Source organism: Danio rerio, chromosome 9, assembly GCF_049306965.1.
Source record: "Danio rerio strain Tuebingen ecotype United States chromosome 9, GRCz12tu, whole genome shotgun sequence".
Classification (NCBI taxonomy): Eukaryota; Metazoa; Chordata; class Actinopteri; order Cypriniformes; family Danionidae; genus Danio; species Danio rerio.
Genome location: NC_133184.1, coordinates 52037568 through 52053528, shown reverse-complemented (window position 1 = coordinate 52053528; position 15961 = coordinate 52037568). Strand labels below are relative to the sequence as shown.

The 15961-nt window shown below is 35.9% G+C and overlaps 1 protein-coding gene across 13 annotated transcripts in view; it reads right to left on the bottom strand.

Moving 5' to 3' along the window:
• cobll1b (cordon-bleu WH2 repeat protein-like 1b) overlaps positions 1–15961 on the bottom strand; it is a 155796-nt gene that overhangs the window by 61876 nt on the left and 77959 nt on the right. For 2 of the 13 annotated variants that reach the window (XM_068223272.2, XM_073911524.1), the window contains exon 1: positions 10156–10294. In XM_068223272.2, the coding sequence (XP_068079373.1) occupies positions 10156–10205 (50 nt within the window). In that variant the 5' untranslated portion in view covers positions 10206–10294. 13 annotated transcript variants of the gene reach the window in all.

Genomic DNA, 15961 nt, shown 5'->3' with positions numbered 1-15961 from the left:
TTCTGATCACTTGTGCTTGGTTGTATACTATATCAATAAAGTGTTTAGACTTTTAAAAACACTGCTGTAATACATTGAGCCACTAAGCATTGTTCTTATGACGTTTTTCAACAGGAGGAAAATGCGAATTACTTCCAAACACTTCAGATATAGCCTGTGTTAGTTAATGTAAGACTATTGATGAAATCCAGCAGAACACTGTATGACAACGCTTCAGATGACTGTTCTAGAGCCTACAGCTAATCAATCTGACAGATTCTGGAGTGCATTACAGCTCTAAATATAAATGATAAATGATCTTAAATAAAACAAATACATGTAGAGATGGTATATAAGTATATAACTTTACTCACATAGAAAACGGAGGCCACGTGAATGATTTGTGAGCACAATTAAGTGCACTCAGCATGCCATGCCATCTAATAATTGTAGGAAACAAGTCCAAAAGGCAGTTGACTGTGTAAAGCCACATAAAACAACACAGAAATAGATAAATATGCCGAGTTCAGTGGCTAATCTGCAGGATTCAGCTGAGGTGACGTGACGGCGACCAACGAGACCTAGCTGTCACTCAAGTGGCCACGCCCTTAATTATGCAAACTTAATATAACTTAATATAAAGGAAACGGATGAGTTATAAAAAAATACACCCCACTCACAGTTGTCATGAAGGGTAATATTAGCTGTATTAACCAAATCTTTTTTTGTACCAGGCTGTAAACACCTTTTTTTCTGCTGTAATGTTGGCCATTTTAACAGTGGGCTCAATTGAAATTTGCTCTATTTTGGAGCCAGGAGCGGCCAGGACTAGCGGAATTTCGGATGAATTGCAGTTTTAGTTACTTCCGTATTGGCTTCCTGAGGGAGAGCGGGAGGTTGCCGCTTGGTAAAAGCTTGACTCTTCTGTACAGTAGTTACACTGCGTACTAAGAGCGATTGAAAATAAAGAGTTGTTATTTTTAGGTTAGTATAGCTTAAATAAAAAATTCATTAAAACATCAATTTAAATATTTAAATTTGATTCTGATCCATTGATCTGATTGGAGCTTTTTTCTCAAAATTAAGTAGCCTACACAAAGTTCAGTCTTGCACCCTTTCCTGAAGTTCAGACTTCACATGTTTGATATGGAAAATAAACTTCCGAGAACACATCGGGTAAATCTTCAAAAGGAACAGTGTATGCTACTATATAACATCATTCACTTCACTATGGCTTCATTGTTTTATTTTCTCAACAATAAAATGAAAACATGATCTAAGGAAATGCCTATTTTCCTTTTGATATTAGCTACTCAACAGACACCAAGAATATTGAGGCGTCGCGTAGCTTCATATTTATATGAGCGTCATCTTCACTGTATCCATATTTGTAACTAAACGGAGCCTAACATTACTGCCTCCTTTCATTTACAGTGAATAAGAAATACACCCGTCTCTTTTGCTGAATATCAGTTTCAAAATTCAATAATGGCCATTATAATAGTATAACGTACAATATGTTTATACACTATAGGAAATAAAGGCAAGCAATCAGACATGGTGCAGAATCAGTGTACGCAGTTACATTAATATATTAACTTATGTTTGCGCTCAGCCAAAACACGTTACCTGAGAACAAGTAATAGATTCAAAAGACCAAAGTCGGAGAATGCGTTGTAGACAACAAGATGAATTAAATATCACGTTTAACAAATATAGTGAGGTTAGATCCAGCGGTACATTCCTGATGAACTGTCTGACATGCGCTGCTTTCACCTGGGGAGGTGTGCTCAAAGCCCCAGCTGACTGTCTGTCTGACTGTGTGTGTGTGTGTGTGGTCACATGATGTGCATTTTCAGCGGTGTAATGTTGGGGGAGATCTCAAAAACAGGGGAGAAGGGGAGAAGCCAGTGTGGACATGGAATGTTTTCAGTCTAATAAATTGTTTTAAAACTAAAACATATTATTGTAAACAGGGCCTAAGATAAGCTAAAAGAGCCCACACCAGATTCAAGGATCAGCTGAAGAGAAAAATAAAATGGTAAAACTCAAACCATTTAACACCAAGTTAAACAGCAAGTGGACTGTTAGGTTGGGATTAGGGTTAATAGGTTTACATGTACTAGCAAAGTTTCTTATAATCGGTTAAATGTATGTTGAAGGAGCAGTATCAACAGATATTAAGCAGACAGTATACTAATGGCCCATTTCCACTGAGTGGTACGGTACGGTTCAATTTGGTTTGGTATGCTTTTATTGCCGTTTCCACTGTCAAAAGCGTACCGAACCAAACCGTACCAAGCCACTTTTTCGGCACCCTTTTGAAAAGGTTACCAAACGGGAGAAAGGGTACCAAAAGGTGGAGCTACACGTGCAGCTGAACGCTGATTGGTTACAGAGATACCTCACGAGCTCGTGGAGCTACACAGAAGGTAAACAAAGGAACCGCCATGTTTTTTTTAAATACAAAGCCGAGACATTGCATGGAAATACTATATGCATATAATATCCAGCCATGGATGACCCGGGCTCAAACAAACCTTGTCGTCGTCTAGATGAAAAATCTGCCGTGTCCTGTTGTTGTTTTACGAGCCCGTCTAAAAGTACGAGCGGTATTCGCTTTCTCCCGGGAGCTTGCAATCGCTTCTATATTTGATATAACGAACTTATTTAGCTGTTGATAATAACGTGTGTGTGATTATTGAAGTGTCTCCGTCATCTGATCCAATCAGAAAAAAAGGACAAGCGCGAGAGTGAAACGCTGGAAAAAAAGAGAAGCCGTCAAAACACAGGAGCAAAATTGTTTTAGCAACCTGAATCATGAACAAACTGCTATGATTATCTTTGCCTTTTGGATTATTATGAACCGGGAATGACAAAATGACACTTTAACAGAGCTTACATGCGCTGACTGTGGGCTATATTGCGTGTGTTTTTGAACTCAAATAAGTACTAAATGCATGTTGTGTGTAGTTTTCTGTAATTAATAATGTTTTGGAGACTGTAAGGGGCTGTATGTGTTCATATATGTTGCATTTATGTATTTATTTTATATAATTGCAGACATTACAGTAGCCTATTTCGCAATGTCATTGATCTGTAGTTATAATCAACTCATGTTCATAGAAAAGTTAGTATTAAACATTTATAAACAAGTATTTATGTGTATAAAGCATCTGTTTTGTAAGTGCTACTCATTATGATATGCCCACTAAAAGGGTACCCTTTGTGGTGGAAACGCAAGCCTGATAAAGGTGACCCGTACCGACCCGAACCGTACCGTACTGTACCAGTCAGTGGAAACGAGGCATAATACTCAAATGGACCATCAAAATAAAGTGTTACCAAATAATGCTTTTTTTTGGACTGGAAGAAGGTTTGGGATGAACCCTTACCTCAAAAGATCAAAATGTAACCCCTTTAAATCTAATTAGGCTAAGCACTGCACAACACCATCCAAAACTGTGTTGCTCAATGTGCTCATTTTTAGGTTACAGGGTACTGAACTGAATCAGGCTGTATTACACCGTGTGAAGCAGAAGGGTTCTGTTTGAAAGTCAAATTCATCCAAATATGACAGCCCCAGAGAGATCCGAAAATGACTGAACGTTCTGTTCTGCAATAACAACGCTCCACTTAGAGGTGGCCATCAGAAACACAATAAATCCCAAAAAGAAATACTAACACTGTTCACTAATGTCTCTCAGCAACAGATCATATTTTATAACAAATATCTGATTTATTTTTGACTCATAAGATCCTCTGGGGATAGTTGTGGATAGGCTAGGGCTGGGGAAAAGAGAGTAAACATTACACAGGATGTTGGGAAAGCCCCTGTAATGTGTGCATTAGCATGCCATGCTATGTTCGAGTGGGCAGCGGTAAGCCAAAGTAAACATGAGGCTTTCTGACATGGTAAGCAGACACGTTCATGACTTTCATTACAAGTGCTTCATATTGCAAATGATTTGCACGCCTATACACTTTTTTGTTTTCAAATATTTCTCAAATGATGATTAAAAGAGCAAGGATTTTTTCACAGAATGTCTGATTATATTTGTTTCCTCTAAAGAAAGCCTGATTTGTTTTATTTTGGCTAAAATAAAAGGTGAAACTTTTTTTAAAAACTATTTTAAGGTCAATAATATTCAGGGTTTCTGCAGGTTTCATCAAGTCAAAAATTCAAGACTTTTGTAAGACCATTATGAATACAATTCTTAGACTTTCACATGGTAAACTCTAAGGATTTTTTGTTTCACTTGCCCTATTAAAATCTAAATTCTGTTATTTCTTAGCCACATATTTTAAATAATGAATCAAAAGAAGCAAACTCCAGTTATATACATATATTTTTTATTTAGCATAACTTTTCTATGATAAATTAAACTATATACTATACACAGTTGAAGTCAGAATTATTAGGTCCCCTTTGATTTTTTATTTTTTTTGATTAATTAAATATTTCCTAAATGCTGTTTAACAGAGCAAGACAATTTTCACAGCATGTCTGATAATATTTTTTCTTCTGAAGAAAGTTTTATTTGTTTTATTTCAGCTAGAATAAAAGCAGTTTTAAATTAAAAAAATAAATAAATAAAAATATAGGCCAATATTATTTGCCCCTTTAAGCTATATATTTTTTTCGATAGTCTACAGAACAAACCATCGATATATAATAACTTGCCTAATTACCCTGACCTGCCTAGTTAACGTAATTAACCTAATTAAGCCTTTAAATGTCACTTTAAGCTGTATAGAAGTGTCTTGAAAAATATCTAGTCAAATATTATTTACTGTCATAATGACAAAGATTAAATAAATCAGTTATTAGAGATGAGTTATTAAAACTATTATGTTTAGAAATGTGTTGAAACAATGGTAAATATACTGCTAATAATTCAGGAGGGCTAATAATTCTGACTAAAACTGTAAATCTGAAGAATAATATGAATATAGTATTATATAGAAGTTTCTCTATAAAGTGCTGCTACTTATCCAATCAGAATTAAAGTCTGAACAAGATATTCAAATAATGCATTAAAGGTGCTATATGTAGGTTTTTGACTATATAAACCATAAAAATGCCATATGCTTTCAGATTTTAAAGAAGCATGCTAAGTGAACGTTCTTGTTTATCTGAAAAACAATGCTGGAGTCAGATATTCTGCTTTAAAAATGTGTGTAACATGCTGAAATATCTGACATTGTTTTGGTCTCTATAACCAGCCCACTTTACCCAATTATATTTCAGCTTGCCTTGTTGAAAAATAGCATATTTAGTTTCAGCCATGAAGGCTGTCTCGATGTAACCAGCCTAAGATGCGAACTCCGGAGGACAGTAGCACCTTCCGAAATGAGATGCAGATCCAACTCAAATATTACAACATTAGCTCATCAGCTTACAGTGTAAGGCTCAATCTTCAGGTATGCTCACTCATCTTGATTTTATCAATCTGTCAACCCGTGTGTGCATCGATTCCGAGGAGGAGCCATGTGAACAAACAAAACACCATCCAATATTTTTTATTTAAAGTGCAATGTTTAATTCATTAATTCATTCATTCATTCATTTTCCTTTTTGGCTTAGTCCCTTTATTCATCAGGGGTTGCCACAATGGAATGAACCGCCAACTTATCCAGCATATGTTTTACGAAGCGGATCCCCTTCTAGCTGCAACCCAGTACTTGGAAACATCCATACACACTCATACACTAGGGCTAATTTAGCTTACCAAATTCACCTATAGCGCATGTGTTTGGACTGTGGGGGAAACCGGAGCACTCAGAGGAAACCTTCGCCAACACAGGGAGAACATGCAAACTTTAGACAGAAATGCCAACTGGCCCAGCTGGGACTCGAACCTGAGACCTTCTTGCTGTCTGTGAGGCGACAGTGCTAAACACTGAGCCACTGTGATGCCCTATGCCTAATTCAACGAATGTCAATCCAACATACTGCACCTTCAAGACTAAACAAACAGTACTTTTCCATCTTGCGTCCGTTTCTATACCTGAAATGACTCTCATTAGTTGTGGAATTTAAATGAGTATGAAATGACCTTTAATAGTGTTTTCAAACAGCATGTAGAGTATCATATCAGTCGACAAACTCTCATTCAGACACCTGCGCAAACATTAGCCCAGACACCGCATGCACAACACTGATATTTCAAGGTTTCACAACTGTCTGCCTCTTTAACCAAAACAGCTTTATCAAACCTTCCAGCAGTTTTTCAATGCTGTAAAGCTTATTCTCCAGGTAAATAGTACTCTATGGTTAGCAAAGGTTATCACCCATATACAGTGGAAGTCAGAATTATTAGCCCCCCCTTTGATTTTTTTTTCCTTTTTAAATATTTCCCAAATGATGTTTAAAAGAGCAAGGAAATGTTCATAGTACGACTGATAATATTCTTTCTTCTGGAGAAAGTTACATTCGTTTTATTTTGGCAAGAATAAAAGCAGTTTTAAATTTTTTAAACACCATTTTAAGGACAATATTATTAGCAATTTTTTTTCGATAGTCTACAGAACAAACCATCATTATACAATAACTTGACTATGTTATTTTCGATTGTGATCTTAATTTTAAATCTCATATTAATCAAGTTATCAAAAACTTGTTTTTATCATTTAAGAAATATTGCCAAAATTCGTTCTTTTCTATCTTTTGATAATGCCAAGAAATTAATTCATGCTTTAATTTTCTCTCGCCTTGAAACGAGAGCACGTCACACCCTTAGAATTACACTGGTTACCTGTGCACCAAAGAATAGATTTTAAGATTCTTTCATTGGTTTTTAAAGCACTTCACAACATGACACCTTCCTACATCTCCGACTGTTTATCAAAATATAACCCAAACTGTTTGCTACGCTCTTCTAGCGCTGAGCTTTTAGAATTTTACTCTGTAAACCTGATGAGGTCTGGCGGCACATCTTTTAGCCATTAGCCTTTTTAGTCTCCCTCTTGAAGTGAAAGAATCCCCTAGTATTCATGTTTTTAAAAAGCGTGTTAAAAAACATCTTTTTAAAATTGCGTATGCATACACAAGCTTTTAAGGTGTACGCATTTTATCTATATTGTTGTAGGTTTATGTGTGTATGTACAGTATGGTGTGTGCTTGCATATATAAGGACTATTGTGTGCGTGATCATGTGGATATATGCTTATATTTTGTGTACATGAATGCTTTTATCCGAGTATATGTGACAAGTTTATGTGGTCTATTTTATTGCTTTTGTTGTTGTTGTTTGTGAGGCACTTTGAGTTGCATGAATGTTGGAAAAGTACTATACAAATAAAGTGTATTATTATTATTATTATTATTATTATTATTATTATTATTATTAATGTACCCTAACCTGCCTAGTTAACTTAACTAACCTAGTTAAGCCTTTAAATGTCATTTTAAGCTGTATAGAAGTGTCTTGAAAATAGTCAAAAAATATTTACTGTCATCATGACAGAGATAAAATAAATCTGTTATTAGAGATGAGTTATTAAAACTATTATGTTTAGAAATGTGCTGAAAAAAATTCTCTATGTTAAACAGAAAGGGAAAAAATAAACTAATAATTAATAATTCAGGGGGCTAATAATTCTGACTTCAACTGTATATTTAAGGCAGTATTAGTACAGTGATTTCAAATTTACCGTCATACAGTATAGAGATGTAAAGCAAACCATCTTAGTTTAATTATTATTTTTATTTTAGCAAGAGAGAGAAAGAGTGTCCCAGGCCCACAGTACTCAAAATTAGGTCTATTATGTAAATCATTTAATTTCTAATAAAATGTAGAATGATTAATTATTATTTTACAGATTTTAATAATAAAACAACAAGTACAGATCACAACGCGTGTACGGGCTGATATATAAAATATGCAATTTCACCCAAATTCTCTCATTTTTAGCATATTACATTGATATTACAGCGTTTAACTTTCTTAAAAGTTATTTAAAATCAGTAAATAATGTTTCAAAACAGTTTTACAGAAAATGATATGATGTTTGTTTTGTAGTAGCATTTACCCATACATTTACAGTGACACAATATAGTCATAACAATTTAAACAAAAATATTAATGTTTCATAGTAGATATTTGCATTTTATATGCTTTAATACACAAACATTAATACTCTCATAAGAAGATACAGTACAGAGGAATTATCTAATACTACGTTTACACTTAAAATAGTGCAAATAATGTAAACTATATTATGTCACTGTAATTGTCTAAATGTAACTACAAGGCATTAAGATATAAACATGGGATAATTTTCTGTAAAACCGTTTTGAAGCATTATGTATTGTGAAAAGTGCTATAATAATATACTGTATGCACAGTATGTTATATGCAATCGTGAAAGCCTTAAAACGTAAATAAAAAAATTGAATTAAAATTCATTCAGAAAATGTTCAATCAGTTTAGGCACAGACTGACCCTTGATTTGGTTACATTGTTTGACATTTTATTGTATTTTTGCGGTAACTTACTGGCAGGTAACCATAACTGCCCCTTTACAGTAACTTGCCTGTAAATGTGTTTTACAGTAGCAGAGCCCTACCACAATTTCATTTTACAGTAAAACAGCCTTATCACAACTTATTTTCATAGTAAAATACTTTTTACCACTTTTTATATTTACAGTATAACCATTTTTACAGCATTCCGTTTACTGTCATTTATTTACACTAGCAGTCCAAAACCTTTATTTTTAGTATTTCCTATTGAATTTAAAACATTTTATGGTATACATTACGTCTCAACTACAGTAGCAATACTTGATCATTTTGATAACAGTAGATAACCACAAATTCCTAATATGCAGTAAGTTATTATTACGAATGTTTTAAAATGAGCCAGAATGCAGTGCATATTACAGTATGTGGCGAGGGGGCGTGGCCGAGAGCCGTGGGAACGGGGTGAGGCCACCGCGTGAGTGGATACACGTGCGGTGCGCACCTGCCTCGGATCCCACGGAAGGAGCTCTGGACCATAAAAGGAGGACCGATGGCAGAGGAAGCCGAGAGAGGACCGGGCCCGGGCATATTGTTTTACTTTTGCTTTCAGTTTGACGGCAGTCTCCGCGAGGAGCTGCCGTCCGTTTGTTTTGGTTTAAATGGCAGTCTCCGTGAGGAGCTGCCGTCATTATTATTAATAAATATTTTAAACCTGCGTCGGTTCTCCGCCTCCTTTTTCCCGGCGGCCAAAGGGCCGTAAACTTCATTACACAGTAGTAACCTGTAAGGAATGTACATGGTATTTTACTGTGTTGTTTTGCAATAAATAACTGTAAAAATGTGGAAAAGTCTAACAGTGTCCTGTCTACATTACACAGCTCAAAAACGGTTACCAAAACAACCCAGTGTTAATGTAAAATCTACCTAAATAATATTACTTTTTTAAAATGTAACCCTATCACACATTTGATCACATTAGTGTGATCAGCTTTGACTGCTCCCTGAAGCGTACAATCACACTGGTGTGATTAGAACATTCAGAGAGCCCGTCATCAACTGCTCAAATTCAAATCTGAAGACACGCGCTGAGGCACAAAAAGAGGTGCGCAGCACTTGTCATGAATTACAACATTTATGTTAAGTTTCACACATTCAAATACACATAACTACAAGCAAAACATACCATTTTAGATTTGTACAATACACATGGATGTTTATGGAGACGGCAATAATAATTATTTTTCAAAATAACTAGACAATGTGCTTTGTTCACGTAAGATACACACTGCTTATATTAGTACAATATTTCTTCATCCCTCTCTCATGTTCTATCACATATTTGGAAATCGGAGTATCAGAAATTTTACAGTACAGTTAGAAAATTTGTCAATATTTACAAAAAGAAACAAAATACGATATACGAGTCTATATATGGGCTGGTGGGTCATGGGATAAACTTGACACTTCACCGTGGGAACTATAAAATGCAATGCATTCTAAGTAACGATAAAACTTACAAGGGAGGGTCAGCCAGAGTACTTAAAACTCACACGTGAAAGTTATAAAAAACAAACATATCTACAGCAAGTTAATAGTTGCAGACAGCATGAATGAAATGACATATTTGTGGACAAAACACTCCAGTACACTTCATAGTATCATTTCAAACTACTTTTGTACACTTATTTCAAAGCCTGTGCTCTTCTTACCTCTTTAAATATCCTCTAAACAGCCGGAATATTCCAGATATTTGATACATTTGCTCTAGTCAGGTCAAATCGTACATTAGTGAGATGAAAGAGACACACACTGCTGCGGTTTTTGCTTTGAGCTGAATTTGAATGACACGGAGCTTTACAGAAACATCTGACAGCATGCATTGTTTGACTTGTTTTGTTGACATGACAGAACTGCACCTAAAACACTCACTGCAAAAATGCTTTTCCTCCTTAGATATTTGAAAGAAACAAGACAAAGCCCAATTACAAATATCAAAAGCAAAACATTTTGTCTTGTTTTAAGAAATAATAAGTTATAAGTAAGTTAGTAATCAAGTTACTGGCTAAAAGTGGCTGAGGTAGCATATGCAGAACGTCAAAAACTCTTGACTGCCTTTACTTCAGTTTGTGGTCTCATTTTATTTATACACTAGCTATGTTTCTATCCAAAGATGCAAATTAAATTTATGCACAAAACAGGAATATTGCACACAAGACGTGCGAATAAAGCAGCATTTTCATCCAATAAATCAAAGAGAACAAAACAGTCACTTCCTGATAATCTGGCGCCAAATATCAAAAGTAAACACTGAATTTGCTGCGGTAGGAGAAGCTGCATCAATCTTTATCCTTGTTTAATAAATGACTTGCGCCTCAGAAAGCAATGCCAACACACAATAAACACGTGGTGGTGTTTGAAGGTGTAATATGCAGGGCACAGATGCTTTTCACTATTCTGGATGTCATAAATAATATAATAACGCTAATACTGAAATGGTTAAGGCCTTTTAAAATGACCAAAACAGCATTTCAGATGGTTCACAGTGTGCTCAGCATGCTGCTTTGTCCAATCACACACATTTTTACCATCACATGATCTCTTATCACATGACCTTTTTAATGCGCATATCAGAATTTGTTCGATGAAAGTGTTTCCATTGTAGCTTATGTGCATCTTCTCCTATCGAATAAAATGCTTATCCTACTCAGTTATGTGCATACGTTATTTATGTGCATTTCCATCAACTGTTTTTTATGCGCATAACCAAAATGCTGTACTGTAAGCTGACAATAGGACCATAACAGAGTGTACCTTTATTGTTTGCATGCATTTTAAAGCCATTTCAAGAGATGTAAAACATTCAGGCACAAAAATTTACAGCATTTGCAACTTTAATAAAGAACAATTATACTGAATAAGTAATACAATATGCCATCCGTAGTGCCATCATGACGCCACCTATGTATTACTAATTCAGTATAATTGATCTTCATAAAAAAGGGTACAATCGCTGTAAATTTTTGTGCCTGAATGCTTTACATCTCTTGAAATGGCTTTAAACGCATGCAAACAAAGTTTCACTCTGTTATGGTTATATTTTGCAATGACATTTTTGTATTCTCAATTGTGATCAACTTTAATCCATTAACATTGCATATCCTGCAATGCGACTATTGCAGACACACACATCACAATACTGATGCTGAAACGATATATTGTGCATACCTACTTCTTGGTTTAAGAATTTTTAGGTTTAGGAACTAGAAACAAGACAAAAAAGTACATAATAAAATTATTAATTGGATTTATGGGCAAAAGAATGATAAGATGAGTCATGAATCTGAATGCATAAGCCAGTAATTTGAGGTCTGGGCCTGGTTATAACTAGGAGAGGTCGATCTCGGGGATGTTTTGGCCAGTATTTGCATGTAAGAGCAGTCATTGACACACACTGGGCGTGCTGGAGCTTGACTCTTCCTCTGACACATCACTTCAGATCTGAACTCATTCATCATCTGCACAGATAGCTATCATTAAACACAGCAACACATCCTGAATAAACTACAGCTCTCACACAAACATGGGCAGACACTCGATTTATCAGTCTTAAAGACATCTGCAACAATGTGTGACAACTGATCAGAATAACAAAAGTTTTAAGAGTTTTATGGCTGCACAATATTGGCAAAATCTGATACAATGTGATATTTTGTATATAAACATAACCAGCTTATGTTTTATGCAGCGAATGCCCTTCTAGCCGCAACCCATCACTGGGAAACACCCGTACACGCTAATTCACACACATACACTACGAACATTTTAGCCTACTCAATTCACCTATAGTACATGTCTTTGGACAGCCGGAGAAATCAGAGTGCCATGAGGAAACCCACGCGAATGCAAACTCCACACAGAAATGCCAATTGACACAGCCGATGTTTGAGCCAGTGACCTTCTTACTGTGAGGCGAACATGCCATCTATAGTGCCACCATGACGCCCCCATTGTATTACCAATTCAGCATAATTATTCTTCATTAATAAATGTTGATGTCTTAACTCTTCTGAAGTTAAAAACCAGTTAAACTCTGCGAACCCGGTGACATCATCGACTTTCGCTTTAAAGGGCTAGCATTGCACCAGACCCCCGAAAGTGGTTACGTTTGAAAGTGTAGAGTCTATATTTTATGCACATATGCATCACTTTGGTTTTTATTCCACAGTACAAAAGTTATTTACACTTAAATACACAGTATTTTGGAAACCCGCGTTGGGTATTTTACATTGATTCATTTTCCTATTTTTCATATGACACATGCACAAGTTATAGCTCAAATGAAAGCTCTTGCCGGTGCTCATCCAGTTCTAGCATTCTTTTTACGGAATTATATTCACATATCAAACAGTTGCCGAATGAACTGCGATGTTTCCATGGTGCAAAAGTGAAAACAATACATTTATGATCAATAAGCAGCCCCAGATAGCACAGACAGCTGTCATCTCTTACCTTATGCTGTGTGCTTCAGGGCCATTCTCCTCTGTTTTTGAGGTGATGTGCATAAGTAATCCTTTTATATGTCTGATGTGGTCCAAACACAGTGAATTATGTTTGATCAAACAAAAGAATAGTGAAATATGAAAACAATGATCGCTCCCTGTGGCTTGTACAGCACCTCTCATCAGTTGGAATACAATAACTTTTGCATAGATTATGGTAGAGACATTTTTCTTTTTTCCTATGATTACAGACATGTGCAGGAACCACCAAAATTAATTACAGCAAGCTAGACTGTACAGAACCTAAAAGGTACACTTTTAAATTTGAGTTTATAAAAAAAAATACAAAAGCGCCTCTTTTTTTTAGGTGTTTATTATAACACAGATGACATATACAGATATTTTAAACCCTTTCAATAGTGTTTTCTGAAAATTCAAAGGGTTTTCTTTAAAATGATACCAAATGTTTGCATTTACACCTCTGCATGTGGATTTGGGAAGCTTTTAAATTTGGGTAGGCAAAATGCAGGCGGAAATCCCCAAATAGCAGCAGAGTTTAAGTGGTTTTAAAGACATCTGCAACAATGTGTGACAATTGATCAGAATAACAAAAGTTTTAATAAATGTTGATGTTTTCACTGTGTTTGGACCACATCAGCCATATAAAAGGATTACTTATGCACATCACCTCAAAAACAGAGGAGAATGGCCCTGAAGCACACAGCATAAGGTTAGAGATGACAGCTGTCTGTGCTATCTGGGGCTGCTTATTGATCATAAATGTATTGTTTTCACTTTTGCGCCATGGAAGCATCGCAATTCATTCGGCAACTGTTTGAGCTGTAACTTGTACATGTGTCATATGAAAAATATGAAAATGAACCAATGTAAAATACCTAGCTCAGGTATCCAAAATACTGTGCTTTTAAGTGTAAATAACTTTTGTACTGTGGAATAAAAACCAAAGTGATGCATTTGTGCATAAAAAATGTAGACTCTACACTTTCAAACGAAACCACTTACGGGGGTCTGGTGATCAAACAAAAGAATAGTGAAATATGAAAACAATGATCAATCCCTGTGGCTTGTATAGCACCTCTCATCAGTTGGAATATAATAACTTTTGCATAGATTATGACATTTTTCTTTTTCCTACGATTAAAGACATGTGCATGAATCACCTAAACTAAATACAGCACTCTAGACCACAAAGAACCTACAAGGTACACTTGTAAAAAATACAAAAATACAAAAAGCACCTCTATTTTTAGGTGTTTATAATAACACAGACAACATATACAGATATTTTAAAACACTTTCAATAGTGTTTTGTGAAAAATCAAAGGGTTTTCTTTAAAGTGATACCAGATTTTTTGCATTTTAGCTTTTAAATTTGAGCAGGCAAAATTCAGGTGGAAATCCCAAAATAACAGCAGAGTTTAACAGGTTAAAAGATTGATATAAGGTCAAAAAATCATATAAACATGTAAAAACTGCAACGTGTGATTTTTTTTTTTTGTAAATAAATTAACAACAAAAAAAACTCAAAATAACAATAAAGTAATGTGTTTGAGTAAATGTGAATTAAAAAATTAAAATACTTTTGGTTTTCTGTAAACTACTGATGACGTAAGCCACAGGTGTCAAATCCAGTTCCTGGAGGGCCCCCACTCTGCACAGTTCAGCTTTAACCCTAATGAACACACCTGATCAAACTAATTGAGACCTTTAGGCTTGTATGAAACTTACAAGCAAGTGAATTGAAGCAGAGTTTTGAACTGTGCAGAGCTCTAGGAACCCTCTAGGAACTGGATTTGACACCTCTGACATAAATTTAAACTTTATTGCAAATACGATGTGCGAATAAAACAGAATTAACATCCAACTAGTCAAAGAGAACAAAACAGTCACTTCCTGACTAACTTGCGGCAAATAACAGAAGTAAAAACAGAATTTGCTGCGGTAGGAGAAGCTGCAAGAATCTGTACTTCATTTAATAAATGACTTGTGCCTAAGAAGACACTATGCAAACATGCAATAAATGCAGAGTGGCATTTGAAGGTGTGAGACGTGGAGCACAGACGCCCTTGACAGTTCTGCAGGTCATTAATAATATAATAACACTAATACTGAAACGGTTCAGGCATTTTAGAATGACCAAAACTGCAATAATTATCAGTGATCTAGTGACTGCAGATCGCAAACGAACTACAAGTCCGCCATTTATGGACTACAAGATCCAGTCATGCACCACACACACACACACACACACACACACAACCAGTTCCTGACCATGACTAATTGCATACACACAGCCAGAGGATTGTCATAGACTGATTACATGCACTATTAAAACAGTGCAAATGCACACATTGTGACCAATTCTTAATAAACTGTATGGTGAACATTATGACGCGTGTTTCTTGTGTTGTGTTGTCTTTGATCCTGCGCCTTGTTTTGTTTACTTATGTTGTCTGCTGCCTGCCTTCTGACCTCTTGCCTGATATTTGACCTCGACTCTGGATTTGTCTGCATACATCTGTTTGCCTCTGTGTTGACCGTTGTTTGCCTGACTACTCTTAATAGACCTGCGTTTGGATCCGCATATCCTGTTGTCAGCATCCACGCCCCATTACAGAAGACTCAGCCACAATGTGTGTGTTTGTGCTGTTTTAGGCGGTGTTGCCGACACAATGCTCAGGTGGTATTAATGAGCCCAATGTGTCCCAAGAAAATATCCCCCACATCATTACACCACCACCAGCCTGAACCAATGATACAAGGCAGGATGGATCCATCCTTTCATGTTGCGGACACCAAATTCTGACCCTTCAATCCGAATGTTCCTGCAGAAATCAAGACTCATCAGACCAGGCAACGTTTCTCCAATCTTCTATTGTACAGTTTTGGTAAGCCTGTGCGAATTGTAGACACAGTTTCCCCTTCTTAGCTGACAGGAATGACACCCGATATGGTATTCTGCTGCTGTAGCCCATCCGACTCAAAGTTGGTCGTG